The 22,639-nt window shown below is 42.2% G+C and overlaps 2 protein-coding genes across 13 annotated transcripts in view; both read right to left on the reverse strand.

The window, feature by feature from the left end:
* The window catches only part of SECISBP2 (SECIS binding protein 2), a 38,524-nt gene extending 24,675 nt beyond the window's left edge, over window positions 1-13,849 (reverse strand). For 4 of the 12 annotated variants that reach the window (XR_009051219.1, XM_057720529.1, XM_057720528.1 and 1 more), the window contains exons 1-7: window positions 13,707-13,849; window positions 12,544-12,692; window positions 8,349-8,598; window positions 8,000-8,123; window positions 6,496-6,725; window positions 3,167-3,248; window positions 1,428-1,633 (exon numbers count right to left, since the gene is read on the reverse strand). Coding sequence is in view for 11 of the 12 variants with exons in the window: in XM_057720529.1 (XP_057576512.1) it covers window positions 1,428-1,633; window positions 3,167-3,248; window positions 6,496-6,725; window positions 8,000-8,123; window positions 8,349-8,598; window positions 12,544-12,692; window positions 13,707-13,742 (1,077 nt within the window). In the remaining variant the exon portion in view is untranslated. Of the gene's footprint in view, window positions 1-1,427; window positions 1,634-3,166; window positions 3,249-6,495; window positions 6,726-7,999; window positions 8,124-8,348; window positions 8,599-12,543; window positions 12,693-13,706 lie in introns of those variants that run through there. The other 8 variants (XM_057720533.1, XM_057720531.1, XM_057720532.1 and 5 more) reach the window with 6 other exon arrangements.
* A 1,557-nt stretch (window positions 13,850-15,406) lies between these two features.
* CKS2 (CDC28 protein kinase regulatory subunit 2) lies at window positions 15,407-20,784 on the reverse strand. Its single transcript, XM_057723720.1, has 3 exons — window positions 20,618-20,784; window positions 16,952-17,079; window positions 15,407-15,732 (listed from the first exon to the last, which is right to left on the reverse strand). Exons 1-3 carry the CDS (start codon window positions 20,674-20,676, stop codon window positions 15,680-15,682), a joined length of 240 nt encoding a protein of 79 aa, XP_057579703.1. The 5' UTR covers window positions 20,677-20,784; the 3' UTR covers window positions 15,407-15,679.
* Window positions 20,785-22,639: the final 1,855 nt, after the last annotated feature.

Raw genomic sequence — 22,639 nt, forward strand, 5'->3', positions numbered from 1 at the left:
GTTTTTGGCCAGGAGGCATGTGGGATCTTGGCTCCCCAACCAGGGATTGAACCTGCACCCCTGCACTGGAAGGCAAAGTCTTAACCACTGGACCGCCAGGGAAGTCCCCCCAACCCCATTTCTGTTTTTATAAAAAACTTAAATCTCTTTATTTATTTATGTTTTCAGGAGCCCTGATGTTGGAGAGACAGCAAGTTGTTAATAAAGACTCCTGGAGGGATGGGGACCAAAGGGCTATGAAAAAACGACCTTCTCCATAATTAGATCCCTGTAATATTACATGTGCTATTTCAGTAATAAAAATATTCACAACACAAAGTTTTTTTTTTGGGGGGGGTGGTGTGAAAGAAAGAAAACATTATGACCATAATGCAAAGCCATCTGGGTCATAAGATTACAGGAAATCGTCACTTTCTCATGTTGGAATTTCTCGACAATAAACTTTTCCTACACCTCTAGTTAAAAAATAATTTTAAAAAAGATGCTTGGAAAATAAAACAGAATCTGTTAACTCTGAGAGTGTTAAATGCTGGTTCAGATGGTGACCTGATGGCCTGTTGTGCAGCCTGCACCCAGACGCCAGTGGAGCCTCAGAGCTGGTCAGTCTCCGCGTGTACTCAGAGCGGGGCTCACCGCCACCTCCTGAGTTCCTCAAGTATGTGCAAAAAGCTGTAGGGAACAGGCACACAGGTCTGACTTCACCATTAATCATCACCAGCACACATTCCCTCAATCAACCAAGCATGAACACACAGCTCCTATTTATGTGGGATGATCTAAGACACCTTGGATATCAAAAAGTATCCTAAAACTCAGAAAGACAGGAAACCAGCACTGAACAAATATGACCATATTTCAACCTAAAATACTGTATCAGCACACAATGAAGATCAAGAACAAAGTCTAGCCCAACAAAAAAGGCTCTTCAAGAAACAAATCTTGGCATTGAAAAATAGCCTAAAATTATTTGAATTGAAAGGAAAAAAAGGGATTCTGAAATGCTATCTTATAAGTAAGTAAGCTGCAATTAACCAAGAGTCAAATAACATACGAGATGACTACAAAATTTGGCATACAGTTATTTTCCTACCAGTACCTGGAAGGTAAAAGCAAAGAAAATTCAACAGACAAAAGATCGCAGTATTTTACATAAGCTTCTGCCAGCATCTCTCTTTTAAAGAATTCAGAATGGTCCACAGATATTTTAAGACCATAGGTCTAAAACGCGTATCTTCACTCATGTATAAAAGCTAGCAATTGTATCCCTCGACTGAGGGGACCTCAGTAAATAAGACCTCTAGTGCTGAATACAACCAACTAGGATTAGTGCCTACAGTACCGAATGAAACACTTTCAGTTAGGATTTGAGAAAAAAACAGACTATCCAGTGGTACAGAACAGCAACACAATCAAAGTGTGATGCGTACCTTTTTAGTAGGATGGACAACGCGCTTCTCTTTGTAGGAAGGCTCCGAACATAACACTTCAGAAGATGACATACTACCATTTTTAGGATCTGCTGATGAAGCAATCATCTTTAGGTTTATCATGGAAGTAACATTTTTAGGGGCTGGTGACAGTTCTGTAGATAATGTCTGCCGAACAACATAACCCATTGGTGTCCAAGATAATTCTGCTCAAAGATAACCAAAGTTGTTGAACAATCCCAACAGTAAAAAAGAAATTCCTTAGAAATTCCAAGCATGCATTACATGAAGTTTTCAAGAGCATAGTTAAATTACGGTATTGTTCAGAACATTCTCTTGGAAGCTACAATATCCACTAAATTTGTTTTTCTTCTTGAAACATGCATGCTGGATTAACTTGTAAGGGGAACTGACTTTCTTAGGAACTAACTGTTCTTTTAACTTGGAGGTACAGGTGGTAAACAAATAACAGTTTTCGTTAAAAAACAATAATCCACAATACATCCACGTGGCAAACACACAGAAATAACGAGCTAAACATCAAATTCTGGCCCTACTAACCTTGATGTGTACTTTTAACGTCAGAAGTCAAAGATCACTAGACTTCAGCTACCACAATAACTGGTAACTTATTTCTTTTTAGAACACAGGCATAAGTACAGCAACACTACTCCTTAGGTGCCCATGAAACTCTATATACAGACAAAACAAAAGGACACCCATCAGGACACGGGCAGGTCATGTGAGCAGCCTGTGGCTACCCCACAGTGGGGAGACAGACTGTTCTTGTCGCTACAGAGCTATGCATCTTCACAGCAGTTGCTGAACTGAAGATCTTTCATTGAACCACAAAGGTACCAAATATGCTAATGCAATAGAAAACACACCTGTGAATAAATCTAGAATAATTTTGTAAAAAGGTCTTCTGTTAGGACAAGCTAGTCACCAAAATTTCAAAAGCAGAATCTATCAAATTCTCTCTGAATCTCTCACTGCTGGGCCAGGCCAGGACAGACTAGCAGTTCTCATCAGAACTGTTTTCCTGATAACAGGAACGCGCCATCTGCCTTCCCACTGTCTCTCCCCCGTGAGTGTAGCACAATGGGGTTTCCCAGAGGCCATGTGACAGAGAAGAGGGGAAGAGCTGAATGCTGAAGCAGATCTCCTGAGCCAGACGATAGAGAGTTGCCAAAACGTAAAGGCTGCTGCTCTCCTCTCCTGACTAGTTTTTTAACTTTGGAAAACAGTTACTTTTTTAGTGAAAATGTGCTATGTTAACCTGTAATGGGTTTATTGTTACTTTTAAGTGAATTAATAAGTATTTTGTAGTTCTCAGTTTTAACTTTAGGTATGATAGATACTGCCAGTTATCCAAATAAACAGAAGTTCTTTGGGGTTTTTCAAGGGTATTAAGAGGTTCTGAGACCAAAAACTGTGAGAACCACTGGTACAGGTAATACTTAAGAAAGCAGTCATTTCTGAGCTCATAAAATATCTCACTTAACCGAATGAACATCTCATTGAGAATTCTTTACTTGTATGTAGTTTACACTCCTCGTGCGTGGATGTGGGATCTCGTTTACTTACTTCAATCTTCTAACAATGATGCCAGTTTATCAACAACCCATCAGCTGCCTTAAAGAAGGCTTTAAAACAAACACATTTCAGTTGCACTAGACTGAAAATGAACTAAGAATACAGACACCTGATTTTCTGCAACGCTTGGTAGCCACTCTTACCTCTCGTACATGAAGAGGGATTGGTAGCAGCATTATCAGTTACAGATTCAATCCGATTATTATTTTTCATCACTATTTCACCCTAAAAAGTAAACCAGTTGTTTTCTTAATATTTCAAACTAAAAGTAATCATTATTTTTAAAATACACAGCTTCCTTTGCCATTCTTAAAATCTGCAAAATATATGCTAATTAAAAATTCCAAACACATACGTACATAATGTGAAAAGTTAAATTACTTTCTTCTGCCAAATCACATTCTCTAGAGGAAAAACCACCCACACCGTCTACAGCTGAGCTAGCATCATTCTATTTCTCTGCTCAGGAGATAAACATTTGTATATCATTTTAAATGGATTTCAATAATGGGATCACACCACACATGCTATCATCATGTAACTTAAAAAAAAAACATGATCATCGACAACTTTCAAATCAGCACAGATGTACCTACATGATTCTCAAAGCCTAAGTGCCCGCTGTGAGTGCAAAAGCTGTCGTGCACCACACCCCCACACCAAAGCTCAAAAAAATCCCTGAAAATGTCCACAAAAACAAAATAAGCCTTCTCATACGTATTCCCTTTTACAGACAGAAAGCTGCCACATGCAACAAGAGGCACCAAACGACAAGTGAGTACATCAAGAGAAACCTCGAAGTGACCAGCAGCACCCGAGGTGAAAGGAAATTGATAAATTCAAGCTGAATGGACTTAAATTCTGAAGTTCATATGCTTCATAAATTTACCCATTTTACCATTTCATTACATCTAAGCCCAGTTTTAAAAAAAAAAAAAAAAAGAAAAGAAAAGAAAAAGATTGCCTAGCGGCCAAGACAGCTGATTGCTCAATATGCCTTGTGCCACTTCTCTACCTGGATAGTATAAGCCTGGCAACCTCCAAGAACTATTTCAGAACAATGGAAAGAACATATTCCTTAACTAGGACAGAAAGCCATCATTTTCACTAGAAACAAAAACAAAGCAAAATCCTCTGTGTGGCATCTGCTGATTCCTTGCCCCATGGTAGAGCTCACGAAGGGCCTGGGAATACCTACATCGCCCTGGGCCTTCCTGCCGCAGGGCCTCCCCAGACAAGGACCCACCACTTCCCTCCAGGGGGCAAGCGTGGCCTCCTGGGCAGGCAGGTATCACTTGCTAACCTGAAAATTCTGAATTACTGCCTGAAAGATGCACACCATACAAATCTTGCAGGAGGTGCCACCTAGAGCCCTTACTCCTTCCCGGGAATGCGGAGCTGTTTGCTTCAATCTGCTGCAGGACCAAGGCCCTGCCTCTGAAGAGGATCTCGATAATTTCATCATGCTACCACCAAATGGATGCAAAACAAGGGCCACTGGGGAAGTGAATTTTTATTTTCAATGAAGCACTTCTGGAAACTCCAAAGGCATGGGGAGGTGGGGAATGTGGAAAAGAGAAAGGCCTTTCTCCCTTCTATTAGCACCTTTCTCAGCTTCCAAAACACTGGGCTAATCCTGGAGGAGGTGATGCAGCATGAGCATGGCTCTGTGGAAGTGACTGCACACTGAGAAACAAATTCTCTTCTGGCCCCATCCTATAGGCTGCTGTGTTCTCTATGGGGTTCCAGATACACACAGTATGTAAATATGTTAACCAAGAAAAAACAAACTCATCAAAGGAGAAAATAAAATAAAATAAATGATTAAAACATAGCATGTTCTTTAGTAAACGTAACTTTTATGCTCACCAAAGCCAATGAAACACTAGAAATGGCTTACCTATTTAACAATGGTTAAGCAAATTATGTGTATCAATACGAAAGACTCAATGCAACAGTCACAGTTTCAAAAAATATTTAATGACATGGAAAAACTACCACAAAGTTTTAAAAAACTCAAATACAAGCTTGTATTGTACATGTATCCTAAGCTGAGGGGAATGCCCCTCAGTTCCCACAATGTACCATCAAAAAAACAGCAAGTGCCAAACACGGTTTTCTCTCAGTTGTACAACTTCAGACAATTTTTTTTCTTAATGTTTTTCTGGTGTTGAAAGATGTTACTAATATCATTAGGAGAAAAAAGGTTTCTTTTAGAGAGAAAATTGGGGGGGGTGGGGGAGTCCACACGTAATTCAAGAGTGTGAATACATAAGGCAAGGAGTATGTAAATCTCCCCATATAGCATCAGGTGCCTTACTTCCTGTCTACATATGCAGTCCTCACATGTAACAAGTGGCCATCACATAAAGTGTCAGTCATGCTTCCACCCACCCCAGACTCGCTGTACCCTGTCCTACTTTTGTATAGCGCTCACGGGCTTGGAACTATCCACTGACCACCCATGACAAAGGCATGGAGCCCCTCAACTACTCAGCTATTCCATACACCCAGCCAGGGCCCAGAAAGCAGTCACGCAGCTGCCAAATGAAACTGTGATTCTTCTGCATCAATCAGCCCTACTTATCACCACCATGTAAAAGGATAACACCTAGGTGTGACAGTCTAAGGGTCAACATGTAGGAAATGATTTATTTTCTGCACATTATAACCCACTACCACCAAGTCTTCAGAGGCTTTAGTATCCAGACACCCAAAAGAAGCGCTAGGACAGGAAATAGAAATCCTTTCTCCATTCTAGAGGTAAATGAACTGGTGAGCTCTGTCTTCTTCCCTGTTTCTTCTTTCTCCTTGCCTCCATACTGGGATGGGCCCCAATCTGTCACAAGCCATTTTAGGGACTACTAACCCAATAAAGCTTTTTCCTGGAAGACTCAAAATCAATCTGTTTGAGAGGAAAATGCTTCAATTTGATGGACTAAAACTTTGAGATCAAATGCTGAATACGGTGCAATTTAAAATTATTAGGCACTGAACGCACTGACTGCAATGACACTTTCTGTATCATTGACAAGACAAAAGTGCAGATAAACAGCCTGGAAAAATCAGAAGTTACACTATGCAGCTTTAATGCTACTATTTGACTAAAAAAACACATTTTTCTCTGTATTGGAAAAAGTGCTATCAGAATGCAATGGTAGAAACAACATTTTCACAATGGGCTGTGGGAACAGGAACCCATGCTAGAATCTCCTCCCAAGGCACTGTAACGCTTTCTAGCCACCAGATTTGAAGACACTTGTTAAGTGATTCTCTGGAAAGAAAAGCCACACCAGGTGTTACAGCCTGACTATAAACAGTTCAAACAACAGAGAAAGACACCTAAGTGCAGAGAGGCCCCTCCCATACCAAGATGTGAAGTGTAGTGTTTGAAGTGAAGTCCTTGCATCACTGTCCGTTACTGAGGAGAAAGGAAGAAAGAGGGGAACCAAAAGCAGGAGGCTGCACTCACCTCTGCTAACACTGTGGCGGGTTTCCCCACTTCTCTTAGAAGAGAAATGTCGGTAGAGGCGGAGCGTAAAGGCCCCCACTTGGGCTGCTTTTGTATCTCTGGTATCTCACTGTTCTCTGGACCCTGTAGTTCAGGAAAATCCAACCTGGTAAATTCAAACTCAGGTTTGGAGGCAGATCCACTTTTTTCAGTGATTCTGGATTTCCTGTCTGTTCGTCTATAATAACCATCTGTATTTACAGAAAAGTAGGGGTAAAAATTTAGATGTTGTTTGATGACCTGTACTCACACTTAACTGCAGAGTAGAAAGTCTACTGCTACTGATGCAACAACACGTTATTGTCCAAACAGCCTAATTTTTGGTAGTGTCGTTAACCTTCTCTGGAACAGTGGAAAACATAAATGACCATGGGGGCCACCAAGCAGAAAAACCAAAACACACTGCAAATTTTAGGAGTAATTCTAAAGTGGATGAAACAGTTACCTTAACCTGACTGTACAGCAGGGCATTTCAATTGTTCTTAACACACAATTTAGAGTTTTGTGAGATTAAGGGGACTCTTATGAATTTCCTTTAAATAATAAATTTTCCATATTTTAGTCTGCTGGAACAAACTGGAGGGAAACAAACAGAATTAAACTTATAACCTCTTTCCCATCTTTCTCCTTCATGTGCAAGTGAATGATGTTGCAGGCTGCAATGCCATAAAGCCCCAGCATGCTTTAACCATCTGATTATAAGGCTAGAGTTATTACCATTCAACTGTTCAACTTTTATTTCACATTACCATGTACCAGATGGTTTATGAGTGAAGTCAACACCAAGAGAAAAAGTTATATATCAAGTAACCATAAATCACACATGTAAATAAAATGACAGACCATTCCCAGTAAGTACACTACTACAAAGGTTTTAAGTCATTATATAAACAGATGGTGGCGGTGACCGAAGTGCAATAGTAAATAATTTACAGGAAAAAAACAAGACATCATGTATAATCACTAACTTTCAGCCAGAGACTGGAACAGTAGTTTTGAAGCCCAGAGCAGACATGTCCTCTGACTGACTATCCTGCCCCAGGTTTGGTATTGTTTAGGATGAGATTTAAACCACAGTCAACTCTCCCACTCATTAAAAAGTGTGCTAACAGAACACCAGAGAATCTATTTCAGGGTGAACATGATCACATACAGTACAAGGGACGTGACTGTAATTCACTTCTATATAACAACTGTCTTGAGGCGGGTGATTGTCACCTGCTTGCTATGTGACTTTACAGAAGTTCTCGCATCAAACAAGACAATAACATATTAAGAACACATCACAGAGGCCACACAAACAGGTTCCCTCCTTGGGAGGAAAGGCCTCCAAGATCTCATGGGGAAACCTGATGGCCTTAGTTTTTCATGATGAATAAGCCCACAAAAATAGTTCAAAGAACACAGACGTTTCTGGGGGTAGACAGGGTAGGAAGACATAAAATACAGAGCATGCTTGTTTCACCTGATTTCAAACTATTCTCAGCATGAATGGACATACGAGGTGAACCTTTAACTGATTTTAAATCGGATGACATAGGTCCATCCATCTTCTTACAGCCAAACTTCTGCTCATCATAGGTTTTCTTCTGCAGGAAACATTAAAAAGTAGCACCATTTAAGAAAACTATCACTATAAAAAAGGCTCAAATTTGCAAATTCATAAGTACAACGCACCTATTTTTCAGAAAGGTTAGACCATATCAAATTTTAAATGACTCAGAACTTAAATACCTTACATAACATGCAAGAACTGACCAGTTCTTTATGTTTTAAATGCTAAAGTGACCCAAAAACCCAGAACATTTACAGACCTTAAACAGAGCTTTCGCATCTTGCGGGAGAGGGCACATGTGCTCATTTTGTGGCTTCACTGTTTGAAATCCTCTGAAACAGCTGGGTTGGTTGTAATCATACTGGGAGCCAGGCATTGGGCAAACATTCTGTGACGACTCCAGGGTGTAAGGAGAATAGGCATATGGATGAAGAGGGAGTTCAGGAGATAAATACTGAGGTGGAAAAGCTGAAGCTCCAAAAGCCATATCTTCAGTATAGAGTTTCTGTCTAAATAAAAGGGGTAAATCTGAGTTGCAGATTTCATACCACAAACCAAGGAGCTTAATATTTTGTCATAAACAAATTTAAACTTTTTATTATTTTTGAGGTCATTCATTCTAGCACAGAAATACCTCTAATTAAAAACCAAACAAAACCTCTAAGCACTTCTTTCTTAACCTGCAAAGAAAGATACTGACCTAGTTCTACTTTTTTCATTACTTAGCTGGACCCTCCATGACAGGACCCTATTATAAGGAACATTAGGAAAGCCCAAGGATGCTTCAGCAGTTTTCCACTCTCATGCTGTCAAATATTTGGAAAAGCCTCTCTCAGCAACCCTGGCCAAAGGACCCATCCAGATCGTTCTCTTGGCAGAGGGGGTTTTCACAGAGCCCCCACTGCCCATTCAACCTCTACCCTGACAACCTGCAGGGCCTGCCTCCTGAGGCCCCCAGGCACCCAGAGACAGCCTGTCCAGCCCCTTCCCTGTACCAAGTCCACTGCCAAGTCCTGTGCCCTACTGACTCACAGAGCCGGAGATGCAATGGGGACACTATGCACAAGGTGGTCCAGGAACTACACACCCTGCTAACAAGATGGAACCATCTGTGAATGCTGCTATTGCCTCAATATTGCAACTTGCTCAAGCTGCTAGGCTAAACCAAAATATAGTTTAACACTGATTTTTTTTTTTAGCAAATCTGGTATAAGGCCAGAGGTTTCAATCATTTTGCAATGAAAGTTAATACAATGACAAAATGCTAAGCAGCTGAGTTAAATACAAATCACAGTCTTCTCATTCCCACAAATAAGCACCAGCAGATGTTTCTGTGACTTTCCAGAGCTCCAAATTATCTTGTAGCAATTCAATGAAATCCCAAAGTGTACCGGTTCACTGAAAAGGCAGAAAGAGCCAAAGCTAATGATGAGACATCCCATATGATCTTCCAACTGTTGGACTGTCAGGAGATATGGGCATAGGCACCACTTACTAGAAGTCATGTTTCTACTCTGCTGCAATTAAGAGTCTGCACTGAAGAAGCAAGGAGTCACTATAGGCTAGACCTGTAACATACTGACAAGAATGTTCACTGCTTTTGCTTCCATGCAGTACTGAATTATAAGACGACCTGAAATCACTATAAATTCATGATATTTTGCAATAAGTTTAGATCTTATAAGATCTTTTGCTTATAAGCAACTGATTCTAGTAATGAAATAACTCCTAATTAAAACCCCAACGAACCCTCTTTTACTGACCTTCTTCTGCCCCACAGAACAACTGGCCTCGTGCTGCTTTGTTGAAAAGAGAAAGATTCAAAGCTTCATCCTGCTCCCCAGACACTAACCCTAGATGTGAATCTCTGTTTTGTTTTGTTTGACGCTCAGAAAATCTAATGGAGGGCAGACGAAGGTGAAGGACCTTACTCCTCCCTGCACTTGTCTCCCAAACATATCTTGCATCTGGTCCCCTCTGACCAGGCCAGAACCTGTCAGGAATCCAGTCACTCCTCCACCCGCCCACCTGATATGAGCCACACTCTGTGGAGAACTGTTAATCCTCATAGATGAGAGGTTTCACTTAAAGGCATACATCGGCACTGTGGTTTTTACAATACACTGCAAGCTACTGAAAAAGCTCAACTTTACCAACAGCAATAGCAGCTTTGGGGAACACACTGAACTCAGCTCAGAAGAACTGAATGCTAATGTTGGCCCTGGTGCTACCTTTCTGAGTAACTCTGGACAAGCATTTCTAGCCTCAGTTTCCCCTGTGTAAAAATAACACTACACCTCCCTGCAAGCTCAAGGATTGTGGCAAGCATGAAAGAAATGAACATATTCAGTAATTCCCAAACACACACACATGTCCTCCTGCGTGTGTTACACAGGATCTGTCACAAAGTATGTACCACTGACAATCAACAAAGTCATCATCCAGGGACGATGACTGGGAACAAAGAACTTACTTTGTTTGCATAACCTCTATTTGTTCACTACCCCAGTAAATAATCAGTACTTCCCAAACACGGCCAATTCTATATACCAGAATACTTCTACTGATGTTTGTCTTATCTATAAAATAAACTTGGAGGAGACTGGTGGTACGTTTTCTTCCACCTCCACCAGTTCAAATCTATATGTAAGACAAAAACAGGAGCATAGCTCATGAGATTGTCTTTCGCCCCTCAGGAACTAGAGCTTTTCCATATAGTAGGCTTCCACTAATGAACTCCGAATGAATAAATGAAGTCCCGTGACGTGCACTGCTAGAGATACTAGAGGTGGACATTCTGTAAAAGGTCACTCCCTTCCTTTACGAACATACAGAATCAGGTTGCTATAGAGGAACAAGTAGGAAAGAAGACATATGTTTGTTATAGAAAATTCTACTCCTTTTTTCAAGGCAGTAAAAGATCTCCATTTAAACAAAACCTGACTATAGGAATGAAATTCTTAACTTATATTAGAATTGACCAGATAATCACTGCTCCACTGTGTAGTCTCACCATTTCATCCCCACTCTAAAGGCTCTCGCTCTTTCTAAATTTGCCCTTTGGTTTCATGCCTCCTTTGTCCTTAACTGTGTTCTTGTCAGGCAGGAATACTGTCAGTCAACCTTTTCAGTGCTTATAAACAACTGAAAAAAAAAATTAAAGCTATAAAGGGATAAAGGGTTAAGAAACAAAATTTTAAAATTCAGCATTGAGCATCCTTCGACTCTGATTAGTCTCAATTCATGTTACTGCCAGAGTGCTACTTTAGCCATACAAATGTTTTCCACCTTTATTTTGGGTCACTAGAATTTCACCCAGAAAATGGCTTAAGATTTCTTATCACTGAGTGAGGTGTATCTTGTATTTTATTACGTGAGCCACTCAAGGTAGGAAATGGCTCAAATGAAGACCCATGCCAACCTCCCTTTTACAAAGGATGAAATTACAGTGGAAAACTTGGTATTCCTACGGAAGGCCTTCAGCACACTCAGGCAGGACTTCAACTTTTGTCCAAAAATATAACTTTCCTTATTTCCTAAATACACCAGACAACCCACTGATTTTCTTACTCATTCCAACTTTCATTCTTGTCAATACAGTTCTAGAATAAACTATTTTCAATCACGCCATGCAGGTATGAGGGAAAAAAAAGAAACAAGTCTGACCCACAACAAAGGAACATAAAGACAAGGATTTTTACATAAGCATAAAGGTGATTCATGCCTTAAAAATAAATCTACAAGTCATTCACACATTATGTGAAATGCTTAACACATATTTTTCTAAATTCAGCTAATAAATGGAAACCATTCTGAAAATACCAATAAACCCTGAGAAGGAAAATGAACATTTAAAGGATAATATAAGCCTCCTTTCAACTCAAATCTAGAAGGATTTATAACTAAAATTTGTAGAATCCATCTCCACAGGACATGTATAAAGCAAAACAGTTAAAAGCAAAACTCAGCAACTTCCAAAGACTTATGTACACAAAGAGGCAGCTATGGCTGCTAGGCCCCCCTCCATCACTTAGCAAGACTTTTCAATGTTGAGCCCTAAAACCGAGGAGCATGTTTATTTATTTAGGCTTGTCTTTGTCTCATGTCCTCTCACCCACTCCTGCCATTTTGTCTTCCATTAGATACATGAGGTTTTAAACTGTATGCACAAGTGAACTGCATCTCCCACTAATAAATGCAATGCAGTCTCCATACTTCCCTTGCCAAAAATAATCAAATGAATATGGATAAAGAAAAGGAGAGCTGAAGCCTCAGTATTTGCTGTGGGACACAGTCAAGTTGTGCTACTGGCTCAGACCTTTACTGGCTGAGGAGCATCTTCTCCAGTTGTTCTGAAAACGTTGATGTGTTAGCTGCAGCATATTCCAAGTCTAATTACCATTAGAGTCAAGCAACAAAGTTCCCAGGTAATGCAAGATGTTCAGAATACATACTCAGGCATTGCTAGTTCCTGGACACACGGATAGTATGTCGTGGCTGTACAGCTGGGGAAAATGCGTGCTTCTGAAGACTCTGACCATGACACACTGAGCCCGGCGAATTTGGGGACAAATGGTTTGACATCTGCTGACAACTTGATGCCCTGAGGGAAGAAAGGGGGTTTTGGCTACATACCTTCTGAGATCAACCAAGTGAAAACGAAACAAAACAGAGTCCCTCCCTTCTCGAAGCCCCAGAAATGCTAATCCCAGTGCTGTGTCCAAATACTTCTGCCTAGCAAAGAATTTGTTAACAATTTTTCCTCGAATGCTTTCTCACTAGAAAAAGCAGTATATCAAATATTAGAAATGAAAAATAAGGACAACCATTTAAAGTGAGAGTAAAAGTCAACCCAGACTGACAGAACCACAAATGACAACGTTTCCTTAGTTGCAACGTAGAATACGGTAGTTTACCTCTCTCAGCTAAGTTAGGGATAACCGAGGCTGTCAAACTTAACTGTAGCACTCAAATCACACTGCAGAAATTTATTTCTATCAATTTTTCAAAGAACTTAAAACAGCTGGTTTTCATTCAGCGAACCACTGAAAGTTGTTCTGTTAAAACGCAGAAGAAAGCTTTGCTCGAAAATCTCTATCGCCATGAGCCCTTGGAATGCGAATATAAAAAATCTGTTGGGCTTTTTTTCTTTCAGTTTCTACATCTGTATGAAAGATTTACTTTCACTAACAACTTATAATCATGGTTTTTCATTCTTGTGAAAGCCGTTTTTCATTCTTGTGAAAGCCGATTTATGCGACTGCCAGGTCTCCTTCTTAGAGATACTCTGAGCACGTCGAGCAGACACTTGCGCTTCAGAAAACGTATTAACAAGCAACTTTAAACAAGCCACTCCTGCCCCACAGTGCCGTGGGCGGGCACTGTCGCGCAGCCCCTCCGCAGCCTCGGGACTGGAGTCGGTTTTCCGTCGACGGCGTCCTTCCTAATCCCGTTTAACCGCGGGCCGTGTGGGTTCGCCCGGGGGCTGAGGACCGCGGCCGCCCGCCCCGACGCCCCCCGACCTGCCCCTCAACCAGCCTTCCGCCCACGCTAATCCAGTTCCCACCCCGTCCGCGCAGGACCGCCACTCCGGGGCGCCCAGGGCCGCCATCCTCACCTCGCCCGCGGGCTCGCGCGGCCCCTCCGACGCCATGGCGGGCGGCGGGCAAGAGGCCTGGCCAGGAAGGCCAGTAGCCGCCCCGTCGGCCAGCGGGACCGAAGCGCGACGCTCCAGCTCCCCGCTTTTCCACCTTCGGAGCAGACGCCAGGAAGTGCGTCACAAAAACGCGCCCCGGCCCGCCCTACATCCGCCCGGAAGTGGGCGCGGCGGTGGCTCTGGGCCTGCGCGAGGCGCCCCTCTGGGCCGCCGCGGCGCGCCGTAGATGTGGAGTTACTCGAGGCTGACTCCGCGAAGACAGCGGAAAACCCTCGGGATGCGGTGGGCCAGGCCTGGAGGAGGGCTCGTGCAAGGGTCGCGGGCACCTGGAGCGGGGTAGGGGTCTGTGGGGAGGTTGGGCCTTAAGGGAACCGCATACCCTGTAGTCCTACAAAGGGAGAAAGCCAACAATTGGCGTCTTGAACTTCCAGGAACCTAAAGCAGTTTGGAAGTAACCACGGCAGCGAATTTCAAAACTTCTCAGTTCAACAAACGGTTATTGACCACTAGGGAATGTGCTGGGAAAGGTAGAGATGGAAAAGGGCAGGAGGCGTTAGGTAGTAAGGCAAATGGTGGACGGCGATCCGCGGGAGACACGGAGTGAGGAAGGGGGAGGGAGGGGCGGCGGAAAGCCAAGAACTCTTGCTTATTTGGTGAAAAGTGCTAGCTATTTGACCAACGGGTTAATTAGGTTGAAAATCCTAAACTGGAAACTAACTGTACATTTCCTTTGTTGAATGACAACCAGGTATTTCAATACAGGCAGCTCCAGGTCACCTCCTGGTGCCCTTTCATTGAACATACTTGGACACACACAAACCTCCTGAGTGGGGAGAGGCCTTGGGCTGGAGACTGAGCATTATGCAACGCGCTGGTCTATGCTAAATACAATAAAGTTTAATTAACGATCCTGACATCTTTCTGTTGGCCTAACCCTGGACCTCTAGCCAATGGGTTCCTGGGGACTGGAATTTCTAGGCTCCTGTCCATCACCACCTTCGGTATTTATTGTGCTGATTATGTGTAAAGGCACCACCCTTTTCTAAAGAGAGGGGCATACAAAGGACCACCACACTGGGGTTTTATGCTTACTGGCAGCTCATTTAAAAGGTTTCTCCAGCATAAAGCAATGACGATTAAAAAGCCTGTGTTTGCATTAACTCTAAAATATTTTCCCTAGCAGCTAGAAAAGCAATTTAACAGACACAAAATGCACAAAATGCTTTTTACAAGTGCTTTCGAAGTTTTTAAAATGTGATATTTTATAGAAAACTGTATCCCCATTTGGCACATGAGAAAGGGAAATGGGGTTAAGTGGTTTCTCCCGAGGTAACTAGGTGTGGCAGTACTTACATAACTGGAAGTAGCCCAGAGAGTATTAACTTGGGTTTCTTTCTGTTCTATTGGAGATTCTAGAAAATGCTCTAGGAACTAAATTAAGGACAGCTATAAAATCTACCTTGGCTCTATTAAACTTATCCCTGGTTCTTAGTGTCTTCATAAGTGAATTTAAATGATACCCTCAATCACACCAAGCTAATGTGTTTAAACCCATTTAACATTTTATTTTCTATATAGTGTTATTTTCTCAGGACTAAAATCATAAATCGTCCAACATCCAAATAAACCTTAAGGAAAACCTCAGTAACTTCACACAGTGATAAATGCAACATACAAACTTTATTTAACAAAAGTAACAAGTCAAAAACAGGCACTTATATTAAGAGAAAAACTGATTAGAAGAAATTTTAAACACCTTACAGTAACCTACTTGCAGTTGCATTTAACTGAGCTCTGTTGCTGTGAAGAATACAGCTCATGCACAGGTATGGATGAACAATTTGTACATTTTTCAAGTATTCACTGAATACTACCTTATATACACATATACATTAAATTTGAAAAAGATTTAATTGATGATCCCCAGATATACTTCATTTTTGTTGATCTTTTGGAAGAGGTCGTCTAAAGAGAAGAATGTGTGGTTCTGTGGAAAGAAAATGTTTTATATCATTTTAATATAATTTTCATTCATTCAACAAAAATTCAAAGAATTCTCAATTGAACCAAAATAAAGTAAAATAAATCTATGGTCAATTAATATTACTTATTGCGGTATTTGAAATTTTGCTTCAAGTCACTGTCAATAGTAAGCAGAAGAAAACAACCTAATAATGAGAATTTCACCTGTTTTTCACACCCTGGAGAAAAGGCATGTTAAGTAAAGAAGTTATTTGAGAAGAATGGTTTCTATCTTTAGAACCTCAATTCCAGTGAAAAATAAAAAGGTTATATCTCTTGTGGGGAAAAGACACTTAACACCTCATTCAAAAAATGAAGGTCCCAAGGGACCCATTCTGGTAGATTCTGTTTTAGTAGGTGAAGGTCTGACTAGGAACCTACAGGTAAGGTCCTCAGTTGCTTTGTATTATCTGGAGAAACACCTTTTTAATATAATTACATGCTCCAATGCCAGGAAAGTTATGAGTCTTAAAAGAGTTTTTGCTGCTGCTGATTTTAACAAAAGTGGAAAGCAAGATAGCTTTAGTTTCACCTAATTCAGCTTCACATTTTATTCAAAGCAGTATCAGTCCTTTAAGTTAGGTTTATTGATAATCCAAAAACACAATTTAATGCCACGAGTTTCTTAGTCTAATTTACTAATAGTAATCTGAAAACTTCTCTGGTAAACACCATGTAATAGCATTAAGTACTCAAGAATAGCATAGGCAGCACGTTTGAGTTCACTGCCTATGTTATCTCATTTAATCTTAATGTGGTAGATACTAATTGTCTAAAGGAAAAAAGAAATCACTTCAAATTGCATCAATTTCTATACAAAGAACTTCAGGACATTTAAGTTGTCTTAAATTAAGTTCTTAGTTTTCAAAGAGACTCCAGAATTCTAAATATATTTATGGCAAAATACTTCAAGATACTACTAGCAATGACACACATTCTCAAATAAAACAGAATAGCCTATTTTTTAAAAAAATTCATAGATAAAAAGAATGCATTATTTTCACTGTGGTATTTTATTTACTATAAAATTGGAAACCTCTCTAGAGAGGAATCAGTCATTCAAAAACAGTCAAGCTTATCAGAGTTATGTTGGGATATCATTGAAACATCAATATTACTAAGAAATTTTCAATAACCACTACTATTTTAATTCAATTAATGCTTCCCTAAATAGCAAAACTTACCTGGCTCATGAATCATGTAATGAACCCAGCCTAGACTCTGTTGGACACCAAGTCTCCTCCACTCCTCTTCAGACATCAGATGGGTTTTGGGTACTTGTTTGGAAAGTTCTCTGGGCAACATGACATGCCTGTTAAAAAAATATAGCCAAATATTAGTGCTCTAAGTGACTATGCCTTTCCTACAATTATGGTCACTTTACACATGCATCTTTAGGATACTTAAAATTTGAGTTCTTTGTCCTTAAAGTTCTTTAAAGCAACCCTGTTACATTACCATTGGCATCAATCTTAAGGACTACTCTCTACTACCTTTAATACTGATTTTGATGGCCTGTGTTCAAATATGCAGTCCAAAAGTAGATGGCATTTTATTTATGATTAACTTTTTTCTCTAGTAGAGACTGTTTACTCATTGTCTCAGTCTTCTTCAGGAACAGAACCTCAAACACTAAGTGGGACATATGGTTATCCAAAACACCCCAGCCTCCACTGCAGCTACCACCTCTGGTCACATGTGACTAAATCATGCCCAACAGGGTATAAGCAGAAATCATACAACTTATGGAAAGTATCCTTAAAAGAAAAAAGCATGCCCAACTCTTTTTTTCTCCTTCCTGTTGGTTATGAAGCAGACTGATGTGATCAGGGTGCTAGAGAAGCCATCTAAGACCACAGAAGTGATTATAAATTGAGAATAGTCCTTGATCATAAGAACTGTCTTACTAGCCCCAGGTAGCCTGGGGGAGGGGAGGTAATCTAACTTGTTACAGTTAATTCGGGTTTCCCATTACTCTAACATTATAGATTTGTAGTAGACACAAGTCCTTGAATGTACTCCAGAAGTTGCTTTGTTCGAAATTAAAAGCAAAAAACAAACACTAAATGCACATATACATGTACCTGCTACCTAAAACACAGACCTTCAGTTTTCTAATAATTTACTGGCCTGTATCCAAAACTTTAATCAATTTTTTAGGAAGGCATGCAATATTCTTCAATGTCACACCATCAAGAATAAGTACAATTGGAGCTTTGAAAAATACTTAAAATACAGATACGTACCCCCACCGACTTAATTACAATTAAAAGGATCTTTATAAAAAATAAAAATTCCCAGCCTAACATTTATCACTTTCATCGGCAGTACTTTTATACAGTCATCCATTACCACCAACCAATTTTTCTGACCAGTATTGGATATCTGCCCGTGAATTTGAGAAAGGTGGTCGCAGGAAAACTGGCACACAGGAGAACTGAACCCATAACCCATAATAAGCACTAAACTGTCATCATCTTAAGTTCTAGTCTGTGAGTGGTTGGTTGAGTACCAGTTTCCTACAACCTGCTGAACAAAATCAAGCCTTGGAACAATTGTATTATGTTGCTTGATGGCCACCAGACCACCAAGTCAAACTACGCTATCATAGTTAGTAAAAATTTTACCAACTGCAGAGAACTACATGGTGATTCCTAGCAATACTTACCAGCTACCTCACTGACTCCTCAAATACTGCTTTAACATCTACTTTTAAGGGTCTGCAAATAGCCTGTTAACCTTATTTCTATCTTCTATGTAATTGTTGATTAGTCGCAAGAGATACGTAAAATGTGAACTAGCTTTTGTGCTCATATTATGCATGCCCTACAAAATGTACCAATATGTTTAGATATGTCACATACCCTACCTTCTCCCTAAACCATGGAAACAGGCTAACCTTCAAGGTTTGATTACAAGGTAAAAATTTATAAGTAACTTCAAACTCAGATGGGAAGTCTATCTGATTTTTCTCCCTATGGATATAACTCTCTATATACTTCTAACTACATGTAAGGAGAAGAATTGTTTCCAAAAATCTGACATTAAAAAAAAAAAAATCTGACATTTATTTCAGTACCAAGGGCTTGTCATGGCGGGTGAAGAGGAGGTAAAGAAGGCCATAACAGTACAAACAACAAAGCCGCTACTGCAAGATACAATTAAATTTCCCTTCTCTGGAGATTACTGCCCTGTTTCATAAAGGCAAGTGGTTTGGTCAAGAAAGACCAGCTCTAATTAATATTGGATTAGATATTAATTAAAACTGGACTATATCATTTCAGATATGACAAGATTTTCTTCCATTCATTACTACACACTAACCACTTAGTAAATTAGGCTAAAGTCCCGATAGCATAGTTTGCTTATTGCTTACCAATGATTATGCTAGTATGCTGAAACCAGAATATGGAAATACTGCCATGAAAAGTCCTGAAAAGTACTACTTGGAGCCAGACATGTTTCACAATATTTTCCCAGATTTCAGAAAGACTGTAGTTTATAGTCTGTCCATTATTGGATATCCCCAGCTGGACTCTTGGTCGAAAACAGGTAACTGAACATTATATGCCAACCTACTACAGGATTAGAACTGTGTAGTGTGTAGTTACCATATAAAAATAAGACAATCGACTTCAAACTTAAGTATAGTCAGGAAAACAAGGGACTGTTCCAGCTAGGAATGCAGGTATTACTAATCTGCAAAGCTGCCCAGAGAAATCCTCAGAGAATACAGATTTAGAAGATACTAAGGGGAGGAAAAAAAGAGGCCACCCACTGTTATATCCTTTCTACCTCAAATAGCATTCTTGGAAATCTATCGTAAAAGGATAGCAGGCAGAAAATAAAATTCGCCCCCCCCCCCCCCAAGTTGGTAGTTTCCCAGAATGCAGCGTCCTAGTCACCACCCAGGAGAACTGGGTGGCTCTGGTCTCTGAAGCCACACCCAGTTAAGTCTCCAGCACGCATTAAAGCGAATGAATTACCCCCAGAATTGCAGCTGTTCGTTTTTCCCTCCCACAACCCAATTTGCTAACTTTACACATTTACCAATTACGCTCTAGCGCATCACATAGATGCAGAAGCCAAACATCCCTCAAAGCCAAAAATTATGTGGCCGATATACAGTAGCAGGAAACAAGCCCCAAATCCATTCAAGTTCTCAATTTAGTCTCAAAAGGAAGCCCCTTGAATAATAACCCCAGAGAGTTAACACGCACCAGCGCCTGCCAAAGTCGCCCTACCCAATACACGCTTCAAACCCCAACGAAGCTCATTTTGGGGGTGACTCCCCCGGAAGCTACCTTTTAGTGCCATTAACCTTAAAGGCGAGAAACAGAGAAGCGTGTCTCCGGAGACGTTACGCGACACAATCGCCCTTCCGACCGCCCTTCGCCCGCTGAGGCTGGGAGGGCGGCATTGGCCTGAAAGCCGACGAGGCCGAAGTGCTCGGGGACCGCTGTGCGGCTGCGGGATTCGGGCTCTCAGCGTTGGCCTTCGGCTACGCCGGGTCCGCCTCGACCCTCGGCCCCTTCCCTCTCAGGCGGCAACTCTGCACCCGAAGCCGCCCCATCCCCGCCCCAGCCTCGTCCTCCTCACAGACACGAACAAAGGGCGGAAGCCGGCGACAACAGGCGCGCGCTCCCGCCCTGGCGGCCCGACCCCCGACACAGCCACGACTCTTGGCCAGCTCCGGGGTTGGACCCTGGCCCCACCTCCGGCCCAAACCGCAGCCCGACGCACTTCCACCCCGACTCCCGGTCACGGCCCCTGGCGCCCGGAACCTTCCCCGGCCCGAGTTCCAGCTCAGGCCCGCCCGGAGCCGCGGCTGAGGTAGGCCGTCCGCTCACCGGTACTCGTAGTGCTCATCGAAGTACTTGTCCGAGTAGTAGATCTGCTTATGGGCCATCCTGCGGGCGGGCGGTGGGCAGCAAAGAGGCTGGAGCGACCGGGCACGAAGAGCGGGTGCTGACGGACAACGCGTCCACGTCGGCTGAAAGCAACGACTCGACTGAGACCAACCGACCACAAGCCGAACGAGCCCGGTTTGAATCCGACAGCCCGCCGCTGATTGGGCGACAGCGTCGACCAATCACCTTCCGCGCACTCTGGGATCGGCTCCCAGCCTATCGTCACCGCTCCTCCGCGGCGTTCTCACCAAGGTCAGCCAATCAGAGGCCTGTTGCGAGGTAGACCCAGGAAAGAAGTGGATGATTGGCGTGGCGTGAGGGCGGAGAGCTCCCGGGCGAGAAGGGGCGTGGCCAGGGAAGGGCGGAGCCGGGACGTTAAGGGCCTAAAGCGCGTGCGCAGGGGTTTGGAAGGTTCCAGGTCCGCGGAGCCGTTGGGGCAACGAACCTGCGGGAGGGGTAAGGTATCGCGGGGTTTGGAGAGGCCAGGGGGTGAGTGGCGGTTGCCCGTCGAGCGCCCGCCTGTGCGCAGGCGCAGCCTCCAAGGGCCCCCAGCTGAGCGTCTGAAGGCTGTGGGTGGTGAGGAAAGGCAGCCCCCGGCCCTAGACGGAGGGAAATCCTGGCTTGGGAAGCGTGAGGGGAGGGGTGTTACCGCCGCTGCCGAAGTCGGGTTTGTGAGAGTAAGGACACGGAAAAAACCGGAGTTGTGCCCAGACGTGAGGACGTCGGAAAGTCACACCGCGGCGATGCGCGCCGGGAGGCGGCGTGGGTCGTCCTGGAACCTCGCCACGGAGCGCTGCATAGACGGCGGTGCGGGGCCGAGGTCCCGAGACCCGTGTTAGGGGAAGACTGTCCCACGCCGTTCGCTCACCGCAACAGCTCTGCAGATGTGCGTGTGCGCGCGCACGTGGGGGAATGAAAAGGTTACTAAAATAATAATGTTCAGTGGAGGACAGTGGGATTAAAAGTGGTTTGTAAAAACTCCTTTGGCTTCTTAGCATTGAATCCTTGCTTAAAATACAGGTACGTGTAGGCAGTTACCCGGCAGTGCAGTGGTTAGGGCTGGGCGTTTTCACCGCCATTGGATCCCTGGGAGAACTAAGAGGCCACAGGGCGCGGCCAGAAAAAAAAAAAAAAGATGTGAATAACCCGTTAAGGGAGATGGATAAGGAAATCACTGATTTTCTGGCAGAACCTGGGAAAGAAAAGCTTACCAAGAGGTGTATTTTTAGAGACCATTGTGGAAAATCGCAAACACAGGAAAGTAACATAGTAATATAATCAACTCCCATGTACCAGTCGCTCAGCTTCAGCCTTTAACATTTGGCCCATCGTGTTTCATCTTATGCCCCCTTTTTCCTAAAATATTTTTAAAGAGATCCCAAATATATAATGTCATGTCACTTTGAGATAACACTTTTGTGTATATCTCAGTACACAGTATACAATCTCAAGAAAAAATTTTAAAATATTTAGCACCGTGTCATTACTACACTTATGATTCCTCATTGTTCTCTGATAACTAGCAGAGACCAAGCAGAAAACTTGGTCTGTCTTTCCTTCATCTGCCTCCACTTGCCTGTCTTCCTGTCCTGGCTCGAGAAGCCACAGAAAGACTGAAGAGTCCTTTATGAATTAAAGCAGTAATTAAAAGTCCAACTCTATGGTAGTGGCAGCTTAACTTTGTGACTAGGAAGAAGCACTGAACTGTATGCTTAAAAAGGGTGAGCTGTATGTGTGGTATATGAATATGTCAAATTAGTAAAAATAAAACTCTAGACCCAAATGGCTTTACAGAAAAGTTTTACCAAGAGTTTATTTTTTAATTATAAACTCCTCTAGAGCAGAAGAATTTATTCTATTAGGCAAGAAAATGTTGATTCAAAAACCAGATATTTCTTAAGTAAACTTTTCCAGAGCAGAAGAGTTCATTCTATGAGGCAAGAATAATGTTGATAAAAAAAA

Source organism: Hippopotamus amphibius, chromosome 2, assembly GCF_030028045.1.
Source record: "Hippopotamus amphibius kiboko isolate mHipAmp2 chromosome 2, mHipAmp2.hap2, whole genome shotgun sequence".
Taxonomy (NCBI): Eukaryota; Metazoa; Chordata; class Mammalia; order Artiodactyla; family Hippopotamidae; genus Hippopotamus; species Hippopotamus amphibius.